We start from the raw sequence: 25,653 nt of genomic DNA, 5'->3' as shown, positions 1-25,653 counted from the left end.
TCTCTATCAATAACCCATCTGCTCTCCAGGATGTACTTCAAGATATACAAATCATGAAAGGGGAGCTAGCAGTCTTTCGTGAAGATATGGAAAGTGTCAAACGTCAAATCACTGACCAAGAAGACGCCCTGGATAAACTCCATCAATACAGCCGGAGAAATTGCCTGTTACTCCACGGAGTCCCGGAAACCCCGCAGGAAAATCCAACCGAGGTCGCCCTCAAAATATTTTCCAGCAAACTTGACGTCAACGTCCCGGAAGATTTCGTGAGTCGCTGCCACCGTCTTGGAGCTCCTCGAACGAAGAGAACGGCGGCGGACGTCGTCAGGCAGGGGCACAGGCCTCTAATCATCAAGTTCGTGTCCTACAAGCACCGGGACGCTGTGTGGCGATCCAAGAGGAATCTCAAGGGAAGCCAATATCTGATCACAGAATCGCTTACACCGAAACGCCAGAAACTGCTCCAGGAAGCCAAGGCAAGACACGGGAACTTCAATTGCTACACAATTGATGGGAAAGTCGTCGTGGTGACCGAGGAAGGAAAGAAATTCATTGAAACCGAAAGGGACCTAAACGCTCTCAAATGTAGGCGGGAATGATGATGCGTGTAACTGAAAAACAAGAAACGAACGTGTGAACACTTGTGCGTGTGTGTGTACCTCATGAACTCCATCCAGAAATTAACTCACAATTTATCACTCCCCAGTTACTGGAAAAATTCATATTATCTCATTTGGTATTTTATTATTGTGTACTTTTGTGTGTTTTGTGTGTGTGTGTGTGTGTTTGTGTTTGTGTTTAGTGAAGTTACATGTAAGAAAGTGCTTAAAAATGTGAAGATGTTAACTTGAGTGAGAGGTTTGGCGAGGCTAGTTTTTACAAGGAGACAGCATGTAAGTACTCGTACACTCTCTTCTTTTCATCCCTCCAGCGTGATCTATTTTTAAAACACCAAATAGTATTCAATGTTTTTATGTCGTTTTTAAAAAGAAAAACACCCGGCTGCCTTGATAAAAACAGTTACCCATCCTGGTCCCAATCTCAACAATTGGTACCCCTGTCCGTTCCTCTCTGCAAAAATGCCTTCCATGTCAACGACATCACGTGACGCAACCGCAAGAAACGGTTCCCTCCCCCCTGGTCATCGCCTTTCAGGGAAAGACCAACCACCCCTCCTCACCCTCGCACAGGCTAACGTCAGGTCTCTGTCACGGACAAAATTAGAGGAACTAATAACAATCACACGCGAGTGCCCTCCCGACTTCCTCCTAATCACCGAGAGCTGGTCCTGTGAAGAAGCGCCCACGTCCTCTTTCGCTATCCCTGGTTACACGACCATCAAAAAAGACAGGACTACGAAGGGTGGAGGTGGTATTATCTTATATCATCGCGAAGACTTAAATGTCAAGGTCCTTTCAACATCCACCAATTATGAAAATAACGATGAAGTTGAAATTATAAACATAGCGATAAAGATTCGAAACACAACCCTGGGAATAATCGGGATATACAAAGCACCCAATATATCCTACACAAAATTATCACGTTTAGAAACCACAATCTCTGAAGTTTTCCCGCGTGTTGACAAATTGATTATTTTAGGAGATACAAACGTAGACTTTCTTTCGCCACACAAACCAGAGACAAAATACTTTCGATCAATTCTTAATTCTGTCGGCCTTACGCAAATTATCAATAAACCTACTAGAATAACGGAAAATAGCGAATCACTCCTGGATGTCGTAATAACAGATGACCCTGCCATTGTACGTTCATCAAATGTAACCGTACCTATCGGAAACTCAGATCACTGCATGGTAAGTGTCACCCTTGCCATTGAAAAACCGAAAAGAGAAAAACATTATGTCACATACCGTAATTTCTCAAATTTCAATAAGGAGAAATTTGATGATGATGCTGCAAAAATTGATTGGGCACAAACTAACAGCTACGACAACATCGAAGATAAGGTACAGTATACATCTACCAATATTATCCACCTTTTTGACAAACATGCACCTCTCCACACTAAACCGGTTAAGCATAAAAGTGTTCCGTGGATATCCGAAAACACGAAATTACTCATGAAACTCCGCGACAGAGCTTTATTAAAATATAAACGCGAAAAGACAAACAACAACTGGGAACATTACAAGGAACTAAGAAACTTTACAACTACGGTGCAACGACAAGAGAAAAAAGCATTCTTTAACTATCACCTACGATCTAATGAAAACAACAAAGACCTGTGGAGCAAACTCAAGGCGTGGGGAGTGTATAGTAAAACTACTAATAATGAAATACCCTCTGATATACGAGATGTAGATAAAATAAACGAACATTTTTCAAACATTTGTCGTGAGGCCGACTGCTCGAAATCAGCCTTAAATAAAACCAGTAATTTTTTTAACTCCAAAATATTTAATGAAAGTGCAAAACAATTTCATCTTAAAGAAATCAGTGAATATGACACAATTAAAGCAGTAAATAATATACGATCCAATGCCTCTGGCAATGATGGAATAACAATAAAAATGCTCAAACTATCACTTCCGTTTATCTTAAGTCACCTGACACACATAATAAATTTCTCCTTTCGGACTGGACAATATCCAATCAGCTGGAAAACAGCGCGCGTGATCCCTCTACCTAAGAAAAAAGTAACATCGTCCTTAAACGATCTTCGTCCTATAAGTCTACTACCCACCCTTTCCAAGATCACCGAAAAAATTGTTTACAATCAAGTCAGAAATCATGTGAACAGCCTCAATCTTCTTCCGAAATGCCAATCGGGCTTCCGCCCTGCTCACAGCACGGCGACGGCGTTGCTAAAAGTCACGGATGATATATTTCGCTCAATGGACAAGGGTATGACAGTTGCTCTGGTTTCGCTGGATCTGACAAAGGCTTTTGACAAGGTTCATCACGACCTACTCTTAAGCAAGTTGAAATATTATAATTTTTCACACCCCGCAGTCAAATGGTTCAGATCGTACTTGACAAACAGGCAACAGAACGTGTTCCTAAAAACTGCCACGCCCTCTCTCTCGAACACGCTTCCGCTAGAAACTGGCGTTCCGCAAGGATCAATTCTAGCTCCTCTCCTATATACAATCTTCACAGCAGATTTAGAAACCAACATAGAGCATAGTACCGTACACTTTTATGCAGATGACACCCAAATTCAAATCCCATTTCCACCAAAATCACCAGATTATGCAATAGCATTACTTAACAAAGATTTGGCAGCCATCAATACCTGGTGTAATGCAAATGGTCTGAAAATAAATCCTCAAAAGTCTGTTTTCACCGTCATGGGTTCCAAGAATAGCCTCGCAATGATAAACCCGAATAATCCACGCGTCAAAATAGAGACATCCGAAATTCCACATTCAAAAAGTATAAAGAATTTAGGAGTTATGTTAGACGAACACTTGAACTGGGATCTTCATGTTCAAGAGCAAACTAAGAAAGCCTACGCAGCACTAAGATCCCTCTATAAATTTAATGAATACTTAAATACAAATATTAAAATGAAACTTGTGCAAACACTGATTCTCCCTCTTCTAGACTACTGTGATATAGTATACGGTGCAAACTTGTCTGTTCGAAATAAAGTCAAAGTTCAAAATTCGTGTTTACGCTTCGTATATAACATTAAAAAATTCGATCATATTCTTCCAACCCTGAACGAGAACAAAATGCTAAACATGAACAGACGTCGCAGACTTCATTTCTGTTGCTTTATACAGAATCTTTTGCATAAAAAAATTCCCGAAAATTTATTCGAGAAACTAAAAACCAGAAGGGAAATACACAACTACAAAACAAGAGGAATAGCGAAACTTGAACTCTTCAAACACTCACTGGAAATTTTCAAATCGTCTTTTACACTTTCAGCGGCAAAAACATGGAATGAACTTCCGCCCTCCATTACCTCCCTCCCCAGTCCTAACAAATTTAAGAATAACCTAAAGAATTTTCTGTTAGATGAACAATATCTCTGTTCAAGCTCCCACGAGTAACACTACACAATACAGTTTAGATTACATACGAGCCTCGCCAATCCAATCCAATCCTTGACAAATCTACAACTATATTGTAATATTTAGGTATGCGTTGTTCTATCGTATCTCACAAAACTACCATAATCATGTACATCAATCTCAACATCCGTGCGTGAATGTCCTGCTCAGAAATGTTTAGTATGTGTGTTTTAATGTGTGTGTGTGTGCGTGAATGTGTTTTTCTCTCTCTTTTTTTTATTTTTTTTACGTGTTGTCTTGATTTTTTTTTTTTAAATCTCATCTTTGTTCTTTCCTTGTAACCATTTTTTATTGTATTTTCTTCTCTTTTTTATGATTTTGTTTATGTACACTAGGTAAATGTCAAGCGGGGTTAGGTGGGAGAACAGCCACAGGCTGAACCTCGCCCTTTAATAAAGAAAATTTGAATTGAATTGAATTGAATTGAATCTTCAAATAGTACCAGGATGTTGCTTAGATTAAGTTGTTCTCCACAAACTCAGATTTACCATGCTTTCAATTGTTGCACATGTCCACAGAAACTAAACCCAAATTATAGTTTTTCACGTACATAGTTGCACAGTTTCCCATTTATTTTCGAAAATTTAGCCTTTTGTCCTCGGAAAGCTGTCTGATTGCTAAATGTGTTAAGCTTTTTTCCCTCCAGTCTTATACAACTATTAGTTATATATTTGTGAGCGCTCCTTTTCTTTTGAATTTCCTCTGCTTCTTGGAACAACATGTAACTTTTCGTTTTCCAGTAAAATATCGCATTTTCCTTCCTTTCATACTCACTTTGCTTTAAGAATGCACCAGCACAGCAAGATGAGAAGGACATTACTAATGAGTCACACATATAATGCATTCTCTCTGCAACACACTGGCTCATCTCTTTCTTGGTGCAAGTGTGACACTTGAATGATTCCAGGAAAGGTGAGGAAGGAGGACCATTTTCCCTTCTGTCTGTCTGAACTTAATATGAACATCTTTGTGAGGGATTAAAACTATTTCCACACATAAGCCACACTCATTTTCTGCCATATTTATTTACTCAGTGAAAAGTGCACATATGTAAATGCAGTAATTGTGTACACAATACAAACATCTTTGTTTTAATCATATACAATTTTAAATTGTATCATGCAAATTACTGTTGATTATCTCATGTTCTAATGTTTTATTGCTTGTGTAGGCATGACCAAAATAAAAATGTCAAACCAGGCAGAACAGGGTTCCTCAGCAGATTTTGTAGAAAAGCGCAGAGCTTCTTTGGAGAGATATCTTAATCGCACTGCAGCACATCCTGTTCTACGTGTAGATCCTGATTTCAGAGAGTTTCTGGAAGCAGGTAATGCTTTTGTTGTACTTATGGGATTATTATGGTATATGAATTCAAATGTTGCATTAAGTATCTTCCTTAATTAATTTATGTAATCAGGTTGCTGTAATGTGTTCTTTCATTTGAAGAAATAAATGCTGCATATTTAGGCATTTGCCTTACAAAAGCAAGATAAATGAATTATAGATGTACAGTGAAACTTCAAGTTTACATTTTTCAGGAGACCAAACCGGAAAAGAAAGAAAATAGAACTTAAAATGCAGGAATGTTGTATATCATTTTGCTCTATTGAAACTATGAAGATTGAATTTACAGAGCAAGTCAAAAGTAAGGAACCATAGGACTAATGTGTAACTAAAGTGGAGGGCACTTTACTGAAGTTTCCTGGGAGGTGGATAGGTCAGCGAGGTCCCCTGACCTCAAACCAATGGATTACTACTTATGGGGTGAAGGCAATGGTTTATTTCACCCAGATTCGCTACCTACACCATCTGCAAGGAAGAATAACTGAATTTGCTGCACAAATACCACCTGCCACAATCCTCAGTGTCCTGAACTGAGAGCGTTGTCTGAACATATTGAGCATATCATATAGACAATACATGCTGAAGTGAATAACACTATGGTTCCTGACCTTTGACTCACCCTGTATAATGTAAAATTCAGGAACATAATATTGGTGCTTCACTGTATGCTTTATAAAAATAACAACCTAGCAGGCTCTTTCATCTGGTCCTACAGTCAGTATAATGCTCTATAGGGTTGAGAGTTGTCCTGTTTTGTTCTTATATGTGCTGAACGCCTCTTTACAGCCTCAGCTTGTAACCTATGTAAGAAAGTTTTAATCCTCAGAGATACATGTTCATTTTAGTTATGGTATACAATGTGACGGGTGCAAATAGCCTAAGTGCTAGTGCAACAAAGTTTTCACTTTAATAACAAACAAGCAGAATTTTACATTAATTACATTGGGTCGGCTAATAACAGTAGGGTGCTTATTAACTTTTTCTGGCATGGTAAATTTGGATCAGTATATACATGTGTTGTGTCTGATGGGAAATGAGATCAACAAGATTATTTGAGTTCGTCTGATCTCGTGTGTTCTGCCTAAGGTTATGCATGATTTGTATTTTCTGTACCAGATGGTATATTTTTTTATATCACCATGCAGCATGAGCATTATTGGTCTTTGAAATGAAATATAATTTTTAAAAATACTATATGTATAAAAATGTATATATGATAAGTATTGGAGGAAACATAATATAAATACATTCATGGTGGTTGCGGTAAATGCAGTTTAAAATTACTTACGCGTTGCACAATTTAAGTAAGTAATAATATACATATTTATTATGCATTGTCATTTCTGTTTTGTAATTGAAAAAGACTTCTTCAGTAACAAGTAGTAGTAATGCATAAATGCCTGTGCTCATTGCCTTACTCTAGGGAGGGGTGCCATAACCTCTCTGCAGCCCAGCATTTCTAAAAGGAGTTCAAACGAACAAAACTTACATTTTCTCCCATTTTAAGTTTTTTCAGGTTGGTCCTCTGAAGTGTAAAATTGGGTACACATGTAAATAGTTCAGAATTCTTTCTATTGACAGCTACATTACGCACCAAATATTCGTGAAATTAGGAAAGGATCCTTGCATGGACGTCCACATAATTTTTTCCAGGGACGGGCAAGTAAGGTACTTTTTTTTCCAGGTTGGGGGAGAATGATGTAAACTTAAAAAACATTGCTTCAGTAAAGTTTTAATGTTCTTACAACCCATTTCAATAATTAACACATATTACTGCGACTGAAATGAAATTATGTGTGAAATATGGCCACCGGATGTCCATGGATCCTTATAATATTTTTTAATGCGAGAGTATTCCTTATTTTCTTCAAGGTTTATGTATTATTCTAGCTATTTTTTCATAAATTCCTTTTATGTTATAAATACTTTCAATTTGTGAAAATGGAGATATTTTTATATAAATAAAGCATGTGCATGGTTATTGTCTTTTCAGATATTGAATTACCAAAGGCCACTAACACGTCAGCTTTGAGTGGTGCTGGAGTAATGAGGCTCTTTAATAAAGTTGGAGAAACAGTCAACAAAATTACCTACAAAATGGATGAGTGTGATCCAGTGAGTATCACCGATTGATGTTATTTAATACAATGAAATAAGCAGGAAAATATAAAACCATAGGAAAACTTCTTAGCAGTTGTTATATTGCGATCAAGAAGAAGTGAAATATATAATATATAATTCAGGAACATAATTGTGGTTCTTCTGTATATCGGAATGGGTCATTGGAATAATGGAATATTGGTTTATTGGTAACTTCGTTGATAATTTAATTGATGTTTCCATTGGAAGTACAGATGAACTGATATGAAATATTGACAAATTCTAGTAAGGCTGTCGAGCAGCTTTTCGTAGGGTATCCCTACTGTTGTCTGGCTTTTAAGACCAGAGTTCTCTACCATTGTTTTAAAGTAGCTTTTCAGTTATGCACCGAATGCTGGGTCAACAACTGAAAATTTTGAGCTTGCACCAGGGATTGAACCCTGAACCATTCACACTGAAGGTGAGAGTACTAGCTATTTGAATACATGGAAGCTCTTAATGTATTGGTAACCACTAACTTGCTACAACAGATGTTTTGTGAAATATTTTCCAAAGCAAATGGTGAATTGAGGCTGAAGCCAGTCCAGTCCGTTCATATTTCCATTCTAAAATTCTAGCCACAGTTTTATTACATAAAAATCCAAAGTGGTGTGGGGATGTATTTCAAAGTTCCTGTAAAATCCAAATTTGATATTTAAAATGAGTGTATAAAATTGCAAATTTTCCATAAAGAACATGGAAGCCTTATTCACATCCTTGATTAATTAGAGTTGATTAATGTATGTCAACGGATAACTTCAATTGATTTTCCTTTGAGAGGCATTTACTATACAAAACCTGGGTATATGCATTAGACCTTTGTATTCATGAAAATAGTAACAAGATGACAGAATTTTTCACTAAGTTACATGCTATTTATAGAAATATTCAGTTGGTAAAATTATCAACCAGTAACTGATATGCTTGTACGCCCATCCTACTTTATACCCTATTTATATGCCCAAATGCTTAAAAGAAAAATAGAAAATATTGTATCAAGTGTGAAAAGTATTTTTGTTTTTCCACTGGTGAATTTAAGTGTAAATGTGAAAAGTGTGAGAATAGCTTGAATTTTTAAGGGGAAGTGAATTAATTTTAGAGCTCTTCAGAAATTGCTAAACAAAATAGGCTGTGTTTCGAAGTTGAGAGATTTTTAATACAATAATGGCCTCACACTATAGCTTGGAGCAATTGTTTATATCCACTACAACTCGTAGAATGGAGAATTTTTAACATTTTTCTGCTTCAAAAACCAGTAAAGTATAAATATGTTCATATACATAAGAACTTAGTTACGGTGACCTCAGCGGTCACAGAAATTAATCTAATGAAATAAATTATTACGCAGATGCATAAGTATATTTAATGTGTATATTAATATCTTAGCACTTCTAAACTCCGCACATGAATACATACAATACTCAGTTTTGGATGTGAGATTCTGGAATTTAAGATTTTCATTTACAGTTTTAGAAGTGAAGGCCTATAATTTTTCGAATACTTTTTTTTCCCCCCAAGAAAACAGTCAAATGATCAGTTGAAATATATTGTTGTATCACTTGTTTAGATGTCTTGTGTGTGTTGAGTGACTTTTCTTTATCAAACTATTATCTCTTATTTTGTGCCTTTCACATGAGGAGCATCAGGTAGAGTATTATCTCATAACTCAACTTAAAGCCACACTGGAACTTTGATCCATGCCAGCAAAGTGTTTTTCGAAAGTTCTTTCCTTTTAAAAAATAAATAAAATAAAATACAGTATTCCAAATTATGAGAAGTACATCTTTTCAGCATTCCTTCTACAGAATTCAAGTAAATCTTTATGTGGTTTGTATATACATCTGAAGGAAAAGGGTCTTTATAAACATAGAAAACTAACACAAACATATAGACAACAGCAAAGCAAATCATATCAGTTGAATGCTCCAAAAGGAATTCTTAACAGACATATTTTTTCAGTTTTTGTTATTATTATTATTATGAAGGATATTCAGAAATAAACTTCAAGATTAGCATGCAAAAAGCAATACGTAACCTGAGCGACATGGCACACGTGCAGTAGCAGCAGTAATGTGTAATCACACTCCACACACAATCACAATCCATTCTCTTCAACAGTGCGCGAATAGGAACTGACGAACTCGTGTCACTGCTCTCGCCAGTTGTGAGGTGCATGGTGGGATTTGATTCCTTCAAGCAGAAGGAGCTAATGCAGCTAAAATTCATCGTCGATTGTGTCTTGCAAGTTTGAGGAAATTTATTGTTGATTGTGTCGTGTTTATGGCAATAGCGTTATGAGTGATTGTGCTGTGAGGTACTGGTGCAGGAAAATGTAAGGCTGGGCATGCAGATATGCATAACGAGGGAGGTCAAGGAAGACCTTCAATGGACATTTCCACTCAATTTTTTTTACAACAATTTTAAAAACTACACCCTGGAAAAATGACCCCTGCAAGTTCTCGCGTTTCTCTGCGTCCAGTTTAAGGCAGAAACGAGAGTTTTAAAGTTGGGAGGCTAGCGTTGCGCTGAAAACACGCCGCCGCCATGTTACTACGTCACTCCTTAGGGAGAGCTCGTTTGTCGTCTGCTTCGAGCGTCCAGTTCCGGATGGGTAGCCGACGGTGAGCGAACACGTGCAGCAGTTTTACAAATCTGTACCGATTTAAATAATGGAAGAAGGAGCGATAGGAGAAAGGAAAGCTATGCTTTGTAATGATCATTCTTCTATGAAATATCCGTGCTGCTCATGTGCAAGATAAATGAAAGGGTTCAGCTGCGTGTGTGTTCTCAGGCCATGCGAAAAATATTGCTTATAAAATTGGTTGCTGACCAGACACTCACAAATATTTTTTAAACTTATATTTATCGATATTTACCGTAACCTATGTAGTGCAAAGTAGGAATTTTCACATTCTTCACTTTATTTATAAAGCCTATTTAACTTTCTTTTCCATAAAGCAATTTCAGTGTGTGTTCCATTTCTGTTGCGCAAATTATGATCAAACATTTTTGTGCAGATAAGAGAAAATACACTGAGAAGATTACATTAGTTGCACAGTAGATATCTGTACTTAGTTTTTGTATAATTATTACAAGGAAATAATGTGTATAACCATGGGCGTATTTAAGGGGGATTCAACGGGTCCAACCCCTCTCTTTTTTTGATTCACTAAAATTACCAGTTTCCTTGTTCTATCCGCTTGTTCATAAAAAATTCCTTCGGACTTATTTCATTCTCTTAAATTAGAGACGTATAGGACGGGATACGGATGGGAAGGAAATTTCGTAATTCCACACACCAGATGGGACTGCAGACCAATATCTGCAATTTCCTGATTGTTTCGGAATTTCTGCGATAAGAAACTGCATTGAGACTATCAAATCAGTTATTTTTCCCCCTCGAATCATATTAAAGAAATTTGGTTCTTAAAAACGTAGTGACACAAGATGAACAGAAAAGTATCAATACTTCGTGACTACAAACACACAACTTTGTCGGGTCCAACATCCCCTCCCCCCATGCTCCCCAACAAGCTTCCGGCCAGCAGTGTCCTGGATTTTCACTTACGAAATAAAGCAACCCTAATCATACCAAAAGTTGATCCATCCCTCCCCCCCCCCCCATGAACTATATATACGCCCATGTGTATAACAATATCCCATACTGAAATGGTACGATATAATTATTTTGAATTTTGTACTGCGAAAAAAACCGCCTCATCTCGTTACCCCGATCGCATTAATTGGTTGGTTCACAACTTCACCACTAAGGATCCTATCGAGACGAGACATGGAAGCCTTCGTCTCGTTCTCGTTGAGAGTTGTAAATGTCTGTCTCGTGTTTATTTGTAAATGTCTCATTGACAGTCTCGTCTCAATGTATAAACATCCGTCTCGGTTTGGGAGGGCAATTCTCGTTCTCGTCTCAAGTCTAGAAAAATATAGAATTAACAACGTATGCAGATGCTTATCATTATAAATACAAAAAAACCCTTTCTCAATATTTTTTATTATTATTATTATTTTTTTGACTCCTCGTTTCGACGGTACAGCCCTCGAAAACTAAATATTTTCCTGCTTATATATGCAAACCAAACCGCAGATTCAGAATTACCAGGAATGAACTGGCGTTGTAATTATTATACACAAAATTCATGATTTATCTGAGGAAGTCGCATATTCCAGGTTTGACTCTCAACCTGGTCGTGACTGTTTCCTTGTGAGTGACATTTCATTGAACTGGAAATTGTTACATGGGAAGATGTTTGCTCGAGACTTTGGGGACAGCTAGGGGGATGCTTCTATTGTTAATGCTAGTGTTGCTCACGAGACGAGGCATGTTCCGTCTCGTCTCATAAAAGGAGATGGGACAAGTGAACGTTTTCGAAATGAGATGGGACAGAAGAAAAAGTTCGTCTCTTATCATGGCAGGTTGGGTGATACTTAGATTGTGCAGTTGGTGGTAGTGTTTGTGTGTGTGTGTGTGGGGGGGTGGGGTGTACTCCTGCACCCCGACTTCGAATACAGCTTGTAGTTATTCATCTTCATTGTAGCGATTAGCCAAAAGTGGGAAGAAATGTGATGTTAGAGATGATAATTAATAAATAAATTATAATAAATTAACCATGCGTTCTCATCGTTGCGGTTAAACAAAGTGACGGAAAAGCGACGTAAAAGTAGGCTAAATACAAAATTTGCAATATATATATTAACTGAAGAAAACTTTCATTTACTGCAGGAAATTGAAAAATTCACCGTACCTTTTTATACCGTATCACCTCTTATATTGCAGAAATTGGCGTGTAAACCAGTGTGTTCTAAAAGTATTATCTTAAAATTTGTGAAGAAAATATTATGACGAAAATAACTGTAATTCCAGAAAAGGCATTCCTATAATATTAAGTTCTTGCCAGTCAGAACTAACTATGTATTCGCAATGAACAAGGCTGTTCACGTGTTCATACATTGACTGTTCCAAGGTTTGTTTTGTCACCCTAATGGGAAAACCCTCTACCGAGTGGCTGAATTATTGTAAATACTACTATACTGCTAGGGCATAATACATCTCCAAGAAATGGAGCACAGATTTTTGCACTGGAAGTTGTAAGATACTTGTTTTACACAGTAACAAGTGAATTTTCTGTCGCTTCCGCGGCTCATGCTAACTTGTCGGGACGAGCAGAAGCCCCGCCTGCATGCATTTCTAAGTGATGACGTCAGAGGACCTCCTGTCTGTATAGAGGACGTTTTCAAATCCGTGACGTAGTAGGTGAATTTCAGCGGTGTTTGAAGGCGTGTTTCTCGAGAACCGAAACAAATATCGCCGAGATATTTTGCACATCTCATGTTTGTGTCATTATCTGTAAAATGAATGGATTTAAAACGTTTTTCATGTCAAAGTGGAAATGTCCATTGTGATTGATGAACTCATTGGAAAAATTGAAGAAATTGTGCGAGCAAAGTGCAGTTTCACAATTTCACAACTTTGGGGAATTTCCTCAAATTCCGGGACACAATCGACGATGAATTTCAGTTGCATTGGCTCCTTCTGCTTGAAGGAATAGAATCCCACCACACACCTCACAACTGGCGGGAGGAATGACACAAGTTCGTTAGTTCCTATTCAAGCACTGTTGAAGAAAATGGATTGTGGTTGTGTGTGGAGTGCAATTACACATTACTGCTGCTACTGCGCGTGTTCCATGTCGCTGCGATTACGTATTGCTTTTTACGAGGTAATCAGAATTTGAGTTCTGAATAGCCCTCATATTATTGGAGAGGAATTTTCAAAAATGACTTCACTGGCACATGCCAAATGTCCAACATGGCCTTAAGTGCTTTTGTATGTTGTATTAGTACCTTGCTGAATTGAATTGTGCACATAGTTAATATTAGCAGAGGATTGTAAAGTTCAAAGTGCAATAAGAAGGATGATAGTTTTAGGTCTTGTTTACATCTTTTCAGAGTATCCACGTAGCAGCAGATGTTATAGAATTAGTAATAATGCAGTAAAAGAAATGTACTTTGCTGGGGGTTATTAATTTTATTTTCTGAATGTTTCGTTGCATGCATATGTCTTTCTTTAAACTTTAACTTGGTTGTATATAGCATAAACTTTTAAGAAGAACATTGATTGATCAGTAAAAGAAAATCTTTCTAACAAGAATGCCATAGGATTCTAATCTCCTTCACAAGGGTGCTGCAAGCTAGAAAGATTTTGAGAATACCTGATCTATACAGAACACAAAGCATTTAACTGTGAAGCATTCTGGCAACCACCTAAGTGTAAAACTCTGCCTTAGTAATGTCATACGTCATCATCTCACTCAGTTCCTAGAACTTGAACTCACCAAAATAACCACCTATGAGTCCAAGTCACCTGGATCCAAGATTCAGTCAGAGATGTCTTTAATTCTTTGAACTAGATTTAATTTGACTGACTGAAGGTTAAAAATCCTGTGGTTTTTATGCTGTTTTCTTGAGTCTCATACTCTGATTATTTGGACATTATGTGTGTTAATAATATGCCTTCCTGTCATGTTGCAAAGTACATAGGGTTCCTTTCCTTTTTTTTATTATTCTTGTAGGTTCGCACAGCAATCTTGTTCTTTATTCGTTAAGATCTCACATTCATTACAATACATGCATAGTTTGAATTGTTGCAAATGTTCATTCTTTGATATCAGTTTCTTTGTTACAAAGGAATGTGTAATCTTAGAATCTGATAGTTCCTCAATATCAATTAACAATCTCTTCAAAGTATTAAATTTAGTATTGTAGAACTGTTTCAAATGTCATGAACAAATAGTCACTTAACTTTCTATAAATACTGTACTATATCATTTTCATTGTTTATTTTATTGATCTTATTCTATTTTCAATCCTTTAAAACTATGTTAACAGGAGTGAAAGTTTATATTTGTGTATTTTACAGTAAGAAATATTTTTCGACTTTGCAATAACAATTTTTTTTGCAGTGGTTTGAAGAGAAGGTTCAGCAAATAGAGAATCTTGACAATCAGTTGCGCAAACTACATACCAGTGTGGAGACATTGGTTTTGCACAGAAAGGATCTTGCTTTGTCCACGGCATCGTTTGCTAAAAGTGCTGCAATGCTTAGTAATTGTGAAGAACACACATCCCTCTCAAGAGCTCTTTCCCAGCTTGCCGAAGTGGAAGAGAAGGTGAGTTGAACGTATCCTAATTTGAATACGTCAATTTATTTCTCTACTGTGTGCACAGATATATAGTGAGTTATATAATATCCTGTTTACTGCCTCAAAGCATTTGGAATGAACCAATGTGTGAATTTTTTTTACCAATATCATTGGAAGGACAAATACAAAATTTCAAATGTACCCTGAAGGAAATAAATACAACACAACAGTTCATTCGCCTCATTAATTAAACTGCAATAGATTTTGCAAAAAACTGCATATGTAAACATTTGCTTTACGAAACTGCAGTATTGTGTATGATTTATACCTGTATATTCATAAATTAACAAATAGACAAGAATTTTGATTGAAGTTTAAGGCTATTCATAGAAATAGCAAGTATATTGATGTATTGTATGTATATATATCGGTACTAGATGCCTATATCATCTGGTACTGATAGAATACTGATTAATCTATCATGAATATTAATTTTTAGTTGTTGGATGCTATTATAGAAATACGGTATTCCACAATGATCAAATCTCTTTGGTTGAATTTTATAGTAATATGTGGCAGCAGAGGGGGTGAGGGGTGGGGATTGTGAGTGAATGTGTCCACAGATTTATTTATTTTTCTTTCTTTTGTAGGTTGAACAACTGCATAATGAGCAAGGAAATGCAGATTTCTCTTTGCTCTGTGAACTTTTGAAGGATTACATTGCTCTGATTGGAGCAATTAAGGTGAGTGTATTCATAAACACTATGGATAGGGTATTGGGCAAGTTTTGTATGCATCATAACTGGTCCAAACCTCCGAGAGAGTGTACATACCATTCAAAATTGTAAGCCAGTTACACGATCGAAATGCGCTGCACAAATCTGTGTGATAGAACAGCAAAGTTCTATGCCTCAGTTTTGTTAATAGCTGTAGATAATTGATGCTTTCCTTTGTAGCATTTTGAAGTTCCATTTGAAAGAGTTGTGTATGATTTATGTTAATTTGTTCCCCATAATGGAATAATTCAAATACAAATTTCCAAGTCTATACACACATTTTATTTTATTTTTCACAATAAGTTTTGGTAACAGACATCATGAGATGTTTCAGTCAGTATGTATATATACACATTGATTGCAAATTGTAAATCAACAGAAAAGTTTTTGTTGCTGCGATTAATCTTAGAGAGCTAAGGTGGAAAATCGGTAATGCTAAAGCTAAGGCGTAGTCATTTTGACGACCTTACTCTCTTGCTTTATAGGAAGAGTTTTATTGGAAATTAAAATTGGCCACTAACATAATTTGTTTCTGATAGTATTAGTAACAGACAAAAAAAAAGTTTTGACATGAATTAACGTTTATAGTTACATTTGAAAAAGCAATTTGTTTGGTATTCTCCACATATTGCTTTGGAACAATGGCTGCAATACATTTTTGTAATCCTCTTTTCCTTTCATGGTTATCACAAGTTTTTCGGAAGTTTAATAGATGGATGCTGTACCATGAGTTGTGTAAAGCAACAAAACCACATTTTTTTAGTTTTGTTTTGCAAAAAACAATTGTTTTTTCCTTGTTGAAACAAAAAATATATGTGGCAAATTTGATTATGTTAAAGCTAATGCTTCATCAGAATGACTTTGCAGATAAAATAATATCAAATAATTTGTCAGCTGGACAGCAATTCAACGCAGACAGTATCACTCCCTTCACAGTTCAAGGCCAATTGAAGATACTGAGGGTGCCAAACGCATCATGCAGTAAGAAAGGGTAGGGGATATCTTTTTGTATTTACGTGTCGTCAATTTGATGAAGCCGTAGCTTTATTTATTTATTTATTTATTTATTTATTTGAGAAAATTTCAGATACAGCACAGGTGGCCATTTTACACTGAAATTGTCAACAATGGGTTAATTTGGTTTTGATCATAAAGCAGATTTATCAACTGTTAAATTTAAGTTCATTTATCTTGTGTAAGATATTGTCGGTATGTATTATATGTTACTACAATAAAGGAAGTACTGAAAAAAAATATAGTGAGAAATAGAATTTTTTCATAAATGAATTAAATTCACTGAGGACCAACAAAGAAAAATTGAACTTCATTTTACAGTGTTGTTAAGTTGTTCTTTGAAAGATACAAAGAGGTGAAATATTAACTTGCACACACAACTGTTTTTTGTTCTATTAATTTTGGTGACCACTGTCACCATTCTAATCACCACCTACATCCTAGTTTGTTCATGTAAGTGAGTACTTCAGCTCTTTATAGCGATTTACTACCACATCTCTAATTTCCCGACACATAAATTGTTCTTTAAATTGTTCATTTACTTCTGTATATAGTAGGAATAGTAAACTGACATGAAGTTTTGCCAATACTGATAAAGTACCAGCATAAAAATTACTAATGAAATGTAAAATTTATAATGTTCCTTGAAGAAATCCTTCCAGTTACTTTATAAAACCAGAAAATGTGCATATTTACAAAAATATAAAATGGTAGGCTATTTGCAGGTATATCGGATTGGCAAAATTATCTGAAATTTTACTGATATGCTGACATACCACATCAACTGATTCTAGTAGAGTACCGATTAATGTCTCATCCCTAGTATGTAGTTTGCAGATATTGTAAACATTGATAATTTTTCATCCAGGATGTCTTCCATGAAAGAGTAAAAGTTTACCAAAACTGGCAGCATTCTCAACAGATGCTGACAAAGAAGAGAGAGTTGAAAACAAAAATGGAGCTGGCTGGGAAGACTGACAAAAGCAACCAGGCTAGGGAAGAAGTTATTGAGGTGAGTATTCAATATTTACATTCATGAAAAGAATGATCAAGTATTTGTTTCTTTGAAAAAACTTAATACTGTACAATATCGTATGGACCCAAAATATCCAGAGATATAACATCTTTGTTAAATAGATTCAAATCTTGCTATGGTTTATGAAAATAAGTTGAAAATTTAGTACATATATTTCTTACTTGTTAGGTAACTAAAAAATGAAAAACTTATAAATTTTAGAAAAGCAAACATTTGTGAATGGATGTTTTTTTTTTATTTTTTTTTCTTCAAATAATAAGAAAGCAACAAATTTTGGCTTTTTGCCAATTGAGGCTAGCCTATCCCACTTGCAGTTTCAGTGGAATATAGACAACGTTCGTAATGCCATACTTTAGAACTAGCTCAATATTTTATATGGTGTAGCAACATTGACCATTGCTTCTGGTTACTAATTTGTTTTTGCCTTACTTGTGTATCTGTGTGTGCCTACCTAGTTTGCATATTGGTAATGCCGTTGCCTTATAACAGGGTTCCCATACACTTTGAAAACCAAGAGAACCTGGAAAACTCAAGAAATTTGAAAAATTAAAAACTCTGGAAAATACCAGGGATAATGATCTAATTGATCAAGGAATCGCAGTACAACACATCTGAATAATTAGAATACACTCTGCTTGCTGATAATTATAATTACAACTAATAAGTACTAATAATTAAAGCTTCAGGAACTTCTTTTACACAAGCTACTTTGATGATATGGGCTGTAGATATTGGTTTATTTTGTATTGTATAATAATTAGGGCCTGGATTTATAAGCACAATCAAACAGTAAAATAAGCAAGTTAATAAGCACAAAAAATGAAAAAAATAAGCACCAAAATAAGCATAAACAAATACAGGAAAATCTGAAAAAGCATTTGTTTATTAGATCTCTTATCTTATTCAAAGCTGTTACAGTATGTAAGGAAGGTCATCCTGAGATTTTCTTGTGTGAAGCTCCTGTGTCTGTCAGTGAAGAATGATTTGTACAGTGAAAATGTTCTTTCCACGTATAATGACATCACAGGCGCATGTGAAAAACACCACAGTTCTTCTTTGGTGAATTCCTCTTCAATGTCTGTTTCTTCACCAGAAATATTTTTATAAATTTGACACATTGTTGTAATCAGGATTTTTCAGTAATACCTGACTGAGCTTGTCGGACACAATTTTAGCAACACCGTGAGTGTCTGAAGACAACGTTACTGAAATTTCATCAATGAGAGAAAGCGAATGTTGCAATGTATTATTTCGAGCTTTCAACTGTGTTATAATATCAGGTAATTTGGAAAAATGATTTTGGATGTACTGTATCTTTTCTTGGGTGCCGTTTCTCCCGTGCGGCTATTTAGAAACATTGATCTCATCATCCCAATGCCGTCGTGTGATTGAAATAGGATTGAAATATGACAGATTTGGGTAAAATATGCTATTTAAACCAAAATCATAAAATTAGCAAGGATAACAGTTTCCTGCAGAAATAAGCATTTATAAGCACTTTCAACCTTAGTTAAAAAGCTCATCAAGGTATGTAATACGAAGTATAACCTTTCTCCTTACCATTAGAAGTCTGGAAAAGAATATGCATTTCGCTTACAAATCTGGGCTCTAATAATAATAATTGATATTACAAAATTCTGTTTATAAGTGTGAAAATATTTGTTCTGTATATGATGACTGAATTTTATTTTGCTTGGAAATGTGATCATATCCCACAAAAACCTGTAACTGTAGTCTATATGCACAGAAATGACATTTTATTTGTCATTATTTATTAGAAAATGAAACAATGCCGATAAACTACTTGTATAAAATTTGCTGATATCGATCACTGATCCAACATAAAATTGCAAATCATCCTTGAATAATATAAATGATTCATTCACCTCCTTAACCTGGCATTGGTCGATTGATTTGCTTTATTTTACTTCACCTTTTGTACCACTTTTGGCTAATTTGCAAAGATGGGATGAGTGATGATATGATACAATTTGTGAATGGACACGCGTAAATATCCATGCCCAGGCCAGGATTCGAACCCGGGACCCCTGGCATCATAGCACGATGTGCTAACCACCCTACCCTGGGGGGCCAGTCCGGCATTAGTCGACTATGCCATTAGGTGTCTGTAGGGATGTGACGAAGCTGAAAATTTACCGATGCCGATGTACTCACCGATAATTTTTGGAACCGATACCGATGCCGATATTTAACCGATTCCGATACATAAGATTATTAAACAGAAATGGGATGTTATTTTCAGCATGACAAAAATAAATTTGCTATGTACATTTCTATTGCATATCATATGTATATACATATATATTCTCAAGAGATGCGAATGTACATTTGCATCTACAAAATGTTATGTGAACCTTTAAGAAGAACGTGGATTCTCAAGAGATTAAACATTAGTACACAAGCAGTTCATAAAATGAATTCCTGATCTGCCAGATTCAACTTCAGAAACACGAGATTTGGAAGCACTTCAGGAAGTAACCTACTTCTCTTATCGCAAATCTGTTCAGCAACACTGAACACTCAATCACTGAATACTGATGCAGCAGGTATGCCCAAGTATTTTCTCAGGACTTGCTTCAGGTTTGAATATTCATTTTTGAATTTCCAATACAACAGCAGATCCTGGTTCAGCAATGTACTGTTTTATTTCCGATTTATAGTTAGGTTGATCCTCTGAATGAGTTGTAGACAAAGTAATTTTATTACAAAAACTCTACAATAATGACGAATCATAACCAAATTTTCAATAAATCTTACAAAATTAGAATATAAAACTTATTAGAAGGTAAAAACTCTAGTATAATCTGTACCGGTTTAAATATCGGATTTTTGCCGATTCCGATACCGATGCCGATGTGTCAATTTCGGCCGATTTTCATACATCTGTAATCGGCTTCGGCACATCCCTAGGTGTCTGCAATGTGTGTTGGCTTTGTAAACGAAATGTCGATTTAGACATTTACTTCACAAAACCAAGACTACAAGTACACTGGATTAGTAAAATGATTGGTAATATTTCTAATGAAACCAATACCCCTGTATCCCTATTTTGGCCAATACTGGTAGAGCACTGAGTAATCTGTCCAATCACTAACAACAAAAAAGAAGTTGAACATGGTTTGGCTACAAGGAGAAATGAAGGGGGAAATTGCAAAATAAATTTAAAATGGTAATGTACTATGCAATGGATACTCTGAAAAAAATTGAGGATAATGGAAGACTCGTGGAAGTCTCAGGAAAATACATTTGGAGTTTATGTGGAAACCCTGTATAATCAAGCGTTCGATCCCCAGTGGAGACATTGCATAGTGGTTCAGTTACCATTTTAAACCTCTAGGTCCAGTTGTGATTATCCTTTAACGGATGGCTAGTTCCAAACGAAACCACCCAAATTCTGCAATTTGGGATGGCTGTTTCAACTTATACCAACAATGCATGCCAGCAATTAAAATGCAGTTTCTTGAAAACTACAAATGATATTTCAGTTCTCTCTTTTTTGTTGATTTATCTACATATGAAGATATGCCATATTGGAATGACAAAATATATTAATTGTTACTATATTTAACAAACAAATTTTTCAAATTTAATTTTTTTCCAAGGAAAATTATGCAATATTTATTTCTGCAATGACTGCGTTCAAAAATCACATGCTCAGAGGTAGAAAAATACAGGGTGACCAGTAGCCATGGTGCCTGAATTTTTAAATTCACTTATAAAAAAAGCTAAAAAAAATAATTTTGAGTTCAGTTATGGAGATTTCCATTACATTTGGTTCAATGCTTTCTTAGACTGTGTTTGAAATAAAGGAAGCTATCTCCTGAGAAAATGGGACTGGTGTTTGAATTTCCCCCTGTTCATGCCTATGCAATTTTATCTTCATCTTGATTACCAAATGAGAGTTTTTACTATAATATTTCTAATAGTTGAAAACATTAATAACATTTTTTTTCCAGTGGGAAGCTAAAGTAGAGAGAGGCCAGGAAGAATTCGATAACATTTCCAAAATGATACAGAAAGAAATGGAGAGGTTTGAGTTGAACCGTGTTAAAGACTTCAAGGCAATTATCATCAGATACCTAGAAGAGTTAATGAATCACCAGCAACAGGTATGATCATAATCATAACATATGCATTTTCTTGCTTCATATTAATTGCCATATTACTGGAAACTTTCTCCTTCCTGTGCTTCGTTCATATCTCTTAATTAGGATGGATTGTCTTGGTATTGAGTATTTAGTGTGAAAATGTAGGTGCATTTTAGCACATGACACACATACACGCAAATGTACAAAAGCACAATGTATAGGAGATTTTAATTGCTACATTTTCAATGTTGGGTTAAACAAGTATTTCCAAAGCATTCTCAAATGGTTTGAAAAACAAAAGGTTGCATATTATTAGAAAAAATACGTACACAGTCAAAAATTAATGCACGCATAACCATAATGTCTACAAATCTTGAATCTGTGTCACTGGTGTTCAACCCAATCTTGCACTTTTGCAGTGTTAGTACCAATGTGTGTTGTTGTTGTCCTGTTGTAATTTGATGTTCACATTCTGTAACTCAGCTCATTTTGTTTTCAATGCATGCTTGCCTTAAAGACAAGAAGAATGTTTTTTTTTTTATGCAGGAAGTCAAATAATGTCAGTTGGATTCCTAAAAATTTGGCCACCAATCTCTTCGATGATTGGGTGGTTCTTGGCTTTTGCCCTTGGAAAAGCTGTTTGTTGCAAAACTTGTGCTTTGTTATATATCATAAAGAAAACAGCCATGTTTCATCATTCGTTTGAATTGTGTCCTCTCTATGTACTGGCAACTGTTTATTGTGAATGACAATCATTAAAAAACAAATGATGCGTGATTAGGCCAGGTACTAGACAATGTCTTCACATGTTTTCATGTAGCTGCCGCAAAAGTCACAGTAGTAGCTGGAATTGGCTGTTTATGTCTCCTGGAGTGAATTCTTTGTGCACAGTCCTCTTGATGACTTCACTCTTCATCCGTCTAACTTTTCTCACTTCTTAGACTTGGGGAGTTTGTTGCTATATCTCAGGGTCATAACCAAAAACTCAGCTTATCTGCAACCACTTGTGTAATCATTGTCAGGGTCTCAGTTGCACATTTCCCTAGATTTGTACAAAATTTGATGCATGCTTGCTGTTCAATTCTTGGATCCGTTGCCAAATCAGCACACACACAACACCACATAAAAAGATGGGAACAGTCAGCAAGTTCACCCACCTGCGTGAAATTTTGTACACTGACTCCCAAGATATGCTAGTACTATCATCTTGTATAATGTACAGCTGCTGTCCAGATCACAGCACCAGTCCTGAAAATTCTGCATACCACCTCATACATACCACAAAATACCACTCTTTGAGAAAATAGTACTCTTTTTGGAATGTTTTGAAAGAAAATTAAACAAATATAAAGAAACCTACAATTTCCTCCAAAATGTGTTTTTTTTAAACTTTCGTCTGCTGCTCTTTAGCACATGTTGAAAAGAACTGGTTTGCAACAGTAGGTTACAATTCAACAACCCTATTGCTTGAGTAGGGCACATATCATGCTTTTTATGGATTGATAAATACAATACTCATTTCTTCGAGAAGAACAAAACCCAACTGTAACTGTCTATGATAAATGGTATGCCTTGTATAATATTTTTGTGCAGCACTACACATTTGAAAAGCACGCCCTTAAAGTCTTCACATCCCTGGAGGCTTACAGACAATAGAAGCTGCTAAAGATTTAATAGATGAATAAATGTATTATTTTACATGTTTCGGACATAACTTTGCAAGTTATTCTCTCTAATTTGTAATTTAAATGTATAATGTTGTTGTAAATGTTTGTGCGGGTGTTTTTTGTATAAAACGTACTTTTGTTTGACACGTGATTATGATGACTGTTCAGGAAAATATTGTGAAGATTACCAAGAAGTATTAGACCAAAAAGATATTGATAGTATTTGTGATTAAATGTGAACAAATACTTCTGATACATTTGTAATAAATTAAGACTAACATCTTGATATTACTAGCTAGTTAACTGTTTTGTACAAAATATAAAATGCCTTTAGTGCAAAATGTTATTTTTCATGTATAATGTAATTTATTTTATTACAGCTGATAAAATACTGGGAAGCATTCCTGCCGGAAGCCAAGGCTGTAGCATAGCTAAGGAAGAGAAGAGCTCGGCATATTCTAAGTTGAGAGAATCTCTATTATTTGCACTGTTACGAGGTTTGGAACGTAATTTTCCAAGATATTCCCTGTTGAAGAGATTGAGGAGCTTATATGTAAATAATAAAAAAAGTGAAATAATACTTGTGCTTTGGTGTGCTTTGTACAGCAAACATGCTCATCTTTGTCAGGTGGTATTAAAGTTATGAAAAGGGGCAAAAAGGCTCATAAGAGATACATGAAGTGCAATATTAATTTTAAACGTTTACTTCTAAATGTAATATACCAGTAACATAAAACTTTAAATCCATGATTTCAAACATAAACATACGCAAGTAGAATATTGATGAACATGAGGTAGTGAAACAGTTCCTATTCAGTGTGGCATTTGTCATTCAGTGGTAGTTAGTTACAAGAATAAGTGTACAATTATTTATAAAAATAACCAGGAGATCAGAGTAGTACTATTTATTACATAGTTTGCACTGTGGTAGTCTAACTACTTTTCATGTTTTAGTACCATTTGACAAATTCGAGCCAGGTGACACACAAGCATTTATTTCCCTTGATTGCAAGTTCAGCTTGACTTAAGAGTATGTATATGACAAAATATTTATGTAAATATTGAACAAATGGAATGGTATATGTTCATATTTTACAAGAGTTTGTTCCTTTTTTGTCCTCATCATGCAGCAAATATAAAAATCACTAATAATTAATTTCCAACATTGATGTGTGCGTGTTATGCAATGCAACAGAAACAAATTATTCTTAATGCATAATCTGGAAGTGTGCTTATTGAGCATGTTTCCTACTACATATTAAGAAAAAAATATGGTGCCTTTTTCTCTGTGAACTTTATGGAGGTAATTGTATATTTGATATGTGAGTTTAATTGTTGGTAGTTCTATTACAACTGTACATTATCAAGAAAGAAGATATGAATATGTGTGCATGCACGTGTGTGGATGTGGATTTATGTTAACTATTGGATTTGTAGCCTATATATGTATAATAGAAAAAAATATATGAAGTTTTGTTAAGTGCGAAGTTATTCATAGTTTGGTATATATTGAATGAAATTATTATATGAATTGATCTCTTTTCTAAAAGCTGTGTGCTCATTTTGCAAATTCACTATATATAGATAGAAACATGCATCTGATTACATTTTTTTAAAAAGGGCACTGGATTTGTTATGTACTTTACTTAATACAATAAGATGCAATAGCAAATATTAAGTAATTGTACCTGCAAGAGAGACATTCCACTAAAGACAGCTGAATGCAAATATGTTGTACATTACACTTACAATTTTACAATTAAGTTGGTACATTTCAGGCAAAAATAACCGAAAATTGAAATTTTAAATACCCGAGTTTTTAGGTATTCTCTACAGTTCATTTACCAGTTAGTTACTCAGCTAGTTTCACAATTTTGACTGAATTCAAATGCAGTTCAGCTTGAACTTGTCTCGCTGGCAAAACAGCTTAAAGAAATGTTTATATTTTGTGTAATGAATAAATACGTCCATTAGTATGGTAATTGCTTGAGTTGCAGCATGTTCATTCAGCATAATTTAGAATGGGTGATTTTTAAGAAAGAAACAACCAGGTTTATGTGTAAATAACTTGGAAAGATTGAAGTACATTTGTGTGAATATGAAAGTTACCACATTTGATGATCAATATCAATAAAATAAATTTGTTTAAAGCAATATAATTGAGGCTTTGTTTTTATCTCTTCTATACTACATGAAAATTGTGCGAGTTACAAAATAGAGAATAACGTGAAATATTTCAATATTGCATCTACTACCAGTGTGAAGTTAAAGCAACGTTTTGCTGTTGATAGTGAGTTATAGCTTGATGGGATTTGTGAATATGTGATGCAAAATATATTCAGAATGTAAATTCTTGGTGACTGTG

At 35.3% G+C, this 25,653-nt stretch overlaps 1 protein-coding gene across 2 annotated transcripts in view; it reads left to right on the top strand.

Annotated features, from left to right (window-relative positions):
* The window catches only part of Snx1 (sorting nexin 1), a 47,495-nt gene extending 22,049 nt beyond the window's left edge, over positions 1–25,446 (top strand). The window contains exons 5-11 of one of the 2 annotated variants that reach the window (XM_083130956.1): positions 5,218–5,373; positions 7,384–7,505; positions 14,507–14,713; positions 15,337–15,429; positions 17,345–17,488; positions 21,490–21,642; positions 23,669–25,446. In XM_083130956.1, the coding sequence (XP_082987082.1) occupies positions 5,218–5,373; positions 7,384–7,505; positions 14,507–14,713; positions 15,337–15,429; positions 17,345–17,488; positions 21,490–21,642; positions 23,669–23,719 (926 nt within the window). In that variant the 3' untranslated portion in view covers positions 23,720–25,446. The remainder of the gene's footprint in view (positions 1–5,217; positions 5,374–7,383; positions 7,506–14,506; positions 14,714–15,336; positions 15,430–17,344; positions 17,489–21,489; positions 21,643–23,668) is intronic. The other variant, XM_083130954.1, reaches the window with a different exon arrangement.
* Positions 25,447–25,653: the final 207 nt, after the last annotated feature.

Source organism: Lepisma saccharinum, chromosome 11, assembly GCF_977018435.1.
Source record: "Lepisma saccharinum chromosome 11, izLepSacc3.1, whole genome shotgun sequence".
Taxonomy (NCBI): domain Eukaryota; kingdom Metazoa; phylum Arthropoda; class Insecta; order Zygentoma; family Lepismatidae; genus Lepisma; species Lepisma saccharinum.
The sequence above is the reverse complement of the archived record's forward strand: the minus strand, read 5'-3'. Positions and strand labels throughout refer to the sequence as shown.